Source organism: Melanotaenia boesemani, chromosome 21, assembly GCF_017639745.1.
Source record: "Melanotaenia boesemani isolate fMelBoe1 chromosome 21, fMelBoe1.pri, whole genome shotgun sequence".
NCBI lineage: Eukaryota > Metazoa > Chordata > Actinopteri > Atheriniformes > Melanotaeniidae > Melanotaenia > Melanotaenia boesemani.
This window is the reverse complement of record NC_055702.1, coordinates 27219849-27225268: the sequence shown is the minus strand read 5'-3', so window position 1 is coordinate 27225268 and position 5420 is coordinate 27219849. Positions and strand designations below refer to the sequence as shown.

General features: G+C 39.9%; 1 protein-coding gene across 1 annotated transcript; it reads right to left on the bottom strand.

Annotated features, from left to right (window-relative positions):
• Positions 1-349: 349 nt before the first annotated feature.
• On the bottom strand, positions 350-1948 carry LOC121632198. Its single transcript, XM_041973443.1, has 2 exons — positions 1912-1948; positions 350-1352 (listed from the first exon to the last, which is right to left on the bottom strand). The coding sequence occupies exon 2, from the start codon at positions 1343-1345 to the stop codon at positions 350-352; it is 996 nt and encodes a 331-aa protein (XP_041829377.1). The 5' UTR covers positions 1346-1352; positions 1912-1948.
• Positions 1949-5420: the final 3472 nt, after the last annotated feature.

Genomic DNA, 5420 nt, shown 5'->3' with positions numbered 1-5420 from the left:
TTCTTGAAGTTCATCAGCAAAGTGGTAACAACTCCAACCCGCGGACAGGAACAGAACTGAACTAAAAAGAAAGTTTGACTCGACTAACGACTTAAAGACAAATATTGAGCTCAAAGACTGGGGTTTTGTTTTATGCCGGCTTAGTATCATTGTCACTGTTATTGAATTTGTAAATGTGCAATTTATTTTTTTTCTAATTTTTTCTACAAATAACAATCGTTACGGTCACTTATTCCTGCTTCCAGCCATTTCCTTCTGCACTCACTCAGGTTGTCATTGTACTCCTGCCGAATCTAGTTACTGTTTCATACGTTTGCATATTCTGCACTTACTTAACCTTAGTCAGGGGTTACATAAGCAATTGTGAATTTGAAAGACCGCTTTTATAGTTGTCAACCAGCTTTCCAATAATGTCTTTACGTTGAAGTAACTGCTCCAATAACTTCAGCAGTGGAATATATTGAAAGGTTTTGTTAGTTTTTTCCTCTAGAACATATTCCTCTGGCACAACAACATTAAACTTGTCATAGTAAAACTTCTTGCGCTTAAATGATGTTTCAAGTGATCCTCCTTTCGCAATACTTTTCAGTAGTGGATTTTCACTGTATAATGCAGTGCACAACTCACTCACTAGCGATGCAGTAACCTCGATATTATGTTCCTTGAGAACAGCCAAAGTTAAACTATTTGTTAAGGGTAAAGAAGACGTAGTCAATAAAAAATGTAGCCCCTCGAGTAAATGATCAATTGCAGATGTTGGAACATGTGAAAAGACCTCCAACTTTAATAAAACCAAGGCAAGGTTTTTAACTACAGCTTCCTCTAAATTTTCACTAACTAAACCAGCTTCACTATGCAAGTCAGAAGGCCCTTCGTCTGCAGACTCCTCTGAAAGATCATGGTCACTTGTAAATTCAGTTCTTTTCACTATTTCATTTTTGAAATCTCTTAACGTACATGTAGAATGTTTTCTATTCTTGTGTGTCTGAAAAGTACCATATACATTGGTTTTAAAAGAACAATTTTTATAAACACAATCTACTGTCTCCAACCTCTTGAGATGTTTATTAATATGGAGGAAGTATTCTCTGCTTGTTGATATGTGGCTTTCAGGACAAGAAGGACAAGTCAAAATACCATGTTCTACAGTGCGAGAGGGCTTAGCATTATGTGCACGACTTAGATGAGTCCTAAGACCACCCCATGTTTTGAAGGTACAAGGACAATGACTGTAAATGCATGGATATGAGTGTCTCAGGCCAAGAATTGAGTGTTTAAGTCTCAAGTGTTTTAGGATTTGGAACCTTTTAGATACACTTGTAGAGCAAAGCTTACAACACCACATTCATAACCTAAGAGACCAAATAAAAAAAATTAGAAATGTAAAATTTAGGGGTGTAACAGTACACAAAAATTTTGATTTGGTACGGTTCAGTACATTTTTGGTACAATTTCAGTACACAAAAACAAAATATACCAATAAAAAAAGATACCAAGTAAACAATTACTTGACATGTTTTTAGGCTTAATATAAAAATGACCTGTGTATGTCATCTGATCAGTAAATGATCTAACTTTCTTGTAAACAATACACTATTGTCAGATTAAACATGTCAAAAATAAAACTGACATTTTTGGACACTCAACATATCCCTGAATAATACAACTGTGCCTTTAAAACCTTTCACTTTGGAATTTCACTTTCCAACAGCCCTAATTGTGTCCAAATATAAATCTGCCATCTTTGTTTACGTTCGCCTAAAAGCATGCGGCTAATTAGCATAATCCTCGTCTTTTTCGCCGAAACCACAGACCCGTACCGAAACAGTATATTACAACTACGTGTACCGTTACACCGATAAAAAAATTGTGTAATCAGCAAAAAGCAAGTGATATGAAAGCATTTGGTACCTTCAACATGCACTTTAGCAGCACAGCTCAAAACGGCAGCTAGCAACCTGAGAGAGAGAGGAGGAGAGAAAAATTTAATAATAATAATAATACATTTTATTTATAAAGGCGCCTTTCTCACACTCAAGGTCACCGTACAATAAAAACACAACAATGAATAAATCCAAATAAAATACAAGAAAAACATAAAACAGTGATTGCAACAATGTACATATTATAATGAGTAAGCCAGTTTAAACAGATGTGTTTTCAGTTTGGATTTGAACAGATGAATAGAATCAGAGTTGCGGAGGTCAGGGGGGAGTGAGTTCCACAGATGAGGAGCAGAGCAGCTGAAAGCTCTACTCCCCATGGTGACAAGGCGAGCGGGGGTGAAGATGAGGTGAATTGCAGAGGAGGATCTGAGGGAACGGACCGGTTTGACAACACGGAGGAGATCAGAAAAATATGGAGGGGCGAGGTTGTGTATGGCCTTAAAGGTTAACAGCAAAATTTTATAGTGAATGCGATGGGTGTTGGTTAGCCAGTGGAGCTGCTGTAAGATGGGGGTGATATGATGGATGGATGGGGTTCTAGTGATGATTCTGGCTGCTGCATTCTGTACCAGCTGAAGTTTATGAATTGATTTCTGGGGAAGACCAAACAGAAGGGAGTTGCAGTAATCCAAGCGTGATGTGACCAGGCTGTGTACAAGTATGGCGGTGGTGTGAGGGGTGACAGAGGGGCGTAGGCGGTTGATATTGCGGAGATGGAAGTATGCGGACCGTGTTATGTTATTAATGTGTGATGTGAAAGAAAGAGTGCTGTCGAGGATGACACCCAGACTCTTTACCTGAGGGGAGGGAGAGATGGAAGAGTCATCAATGGGAATGCAGAAACTATCAGATTTAGAGAGGGTGGATTTGGTGCCAACTAGTAACATTTCGGTTTTACTACTGTTTAATTTGAGAAAGTTTGAAGTGAACCAGGACTTAATGTCATGAAGACAATCTGTGAGTGAGGTAGGTGGGAGAGTGGAGTTTGGCTTTGTGGAGAGATAGAGCTGGGTGTCATCCGCATAACAATGGAAATGTATGTGGTGTTTTCTAAAAATTACCCCAAATTACCCCATATATTATCACAAAGTACTAGATAAATTATATTATAATGAAAAATACGAAGAAATTACCTTCACTCTGACAGATGAATGGAGATTAGTCGATCTTTACAGACAGCATGGACAGAGTTCAAGGCGGCAGGTGATGAAGAAAGGTGCGCATGCTCGAAAAGTTGCGTCATTTACTGCGCATGCTCAGAAATGGTTTGGAAAGGGCTCTTTAGATTTAATTAAAGGCGTTCGATACATTCTAGATAATACTATCCTTTAGCATTAAAACGGTTTGATATTAATTAAATAAAATAAAACATTATTAATTACACCCCTAAAATGAACAATTTTAAGCATATTGAAAATAAAACTATGAATTAAATTTAAAAAACCCTATGTTTCATTTCTTAGAGTGTGCACCCCAAAAGGGCCTGTGGGAGTTTTTGACTTCCAGACTACTGGTGTTTAAGGTTTAAGTGTCATAAAAAGCAGAATATATTGGAAATAAGTAGAATTAAGGTTTAGTTATTTTTATTCAAAACAGTCTGGCTACAAACACTCTGAGTTTCACAAAAATGAGAAAAATAAACTCTGGTGACATTCAAAGTGTAAAAAATGGGGCAGAGTCAATATTCAAACACGAAGAAAGACAGCATAGGAAAACTACAACAATGAGGTCTAGTTAAAAGTCCTAGTGCAGTCAGTTGTGAATGTTCAAGGCTTTCGTTGTTTCAAAAAAGTCCACAGCTTTCTAAAAACGTGAAAACTCATTAGTTTTTTAAAAATCTACATTTGTGGATGAAATGTTTAACCAATAAAATCATAAAGTAAGACCTATTCCTCTTTATGATGAACCATTGTCTCATGAACTTACATGGACAGACATTGTTGATAGATTTGAAATGTGTCTGTCACACACTGGATGGTGGTCCGGTTCTTTTCTAGATACCAGCCCATGAAGAAGAGGGACACTGCTCCAAATTTAAAAATGGGTGAGTTTATTAAGTGTAAGATACCATGGTCCTCAGCTGGAAAAGGGTAGAGTGTTTTCTCTGGGTAGGCAATGAGGTCCTGCCCAAAGTGGAGGAGTTCACAGTCCGGGGTCTTGTTCATGAGTGAGGGAAGGATGGAGCGGGAGATCGACAGGCGGATCGGTGCAGCATCTGCAGTGATGCGGACTCTGCATCGGTCTGTTGTGGTGAAGAAGGAGCTGAGCAAAAAGGCAAAGCTCTTGATTTACCGGTCCGGCTACGTTCCTACCCTCACCTATGGTCACGAGCTGTGGGTGGTGACTGAAAGAACAAGATTGTGAATACAGGTAGCTGAAATAAGTTTTCTCTGGACTCACCCATCGAGATAGGGTGAGAAGCTCAGTGATTCCAGGTCCAGAGTAGAGTTGCTGCTCCTCCACATCGAGAGGAGCCAGATGAGGTAGCGCGGGTATTTGGTCAGAATGCCTTCTGGATGCCTCCCTGGTGAGGTGTCCTGGGCATGTCCCACTGGGAGGAGACCCTGGGGAAGACCCAGAACACGCTGGAGGTACATCTCTCAGCTGGCCTGGGAATGCCTCGAGATCCCCCGGACGAGCTGACAAATGTGGCCAGGGTGAAGGAAGTCTGGGTTTCCCTGCTTAGGCAGCTGCTCCTGCGACCCGACTCTGGATAAGCAGAAGAAAATGGATGGATGGATGGATGGATGGATGGATGGATGGATGGATGGATGGATTGATGGATTGATGGATTGATGGATGAACGGATGGATGGATGGATGGACGGAAGGACGGACAGACGGAAGTTTATTAAAAAGTAAACTAAATAAACATCTTCTAAGAACTAGATCAATAACATATAAGCCAAATGAAGTAATAAAAGAAATTAAACATCCAAAAAGTAAATGGAGACTAAACTGTTCAAAACAGCTTGGTAGCTTGGCCATGGCACCAGCAGGCCCATCTACCCATCCTCCACACTTCTTTGGTCCTACCTATTTTTCACAACATCCATGGTCCACCCAGGGAATGTTCCCTTCCTCTCCCCTCCTTCCGTCTAAGCTCCTTGCCACTCTCTTCCACAGGTGTTTTTAAAGGGGTCCTGATCACCTGCCAGCCAATCCTGCTACAGCAGAGAGCCAAGAATCAGCTGCTGGCAAGTCACAATTAAAAGTGCATGAAATGAATGAAAATAAACCATCTAATTTAAATGAACACAAACCAGCACCCCACTCCATGGATGAATGGATAAAATTGTTTAAAAAACCAAAACAAAACAACAAACTACTAGTAGTTTAGTATTACTAGCAGATAGACATTAATAACATCTGTCTTATGGATTGTCCTTCTCAAAATAACTGCTTCCTGGTTTTCTTGGAACCAAAGTCATCAATGACGTCCTCATAGGGCAGCTCCTTCCCACCTCATGGTTTA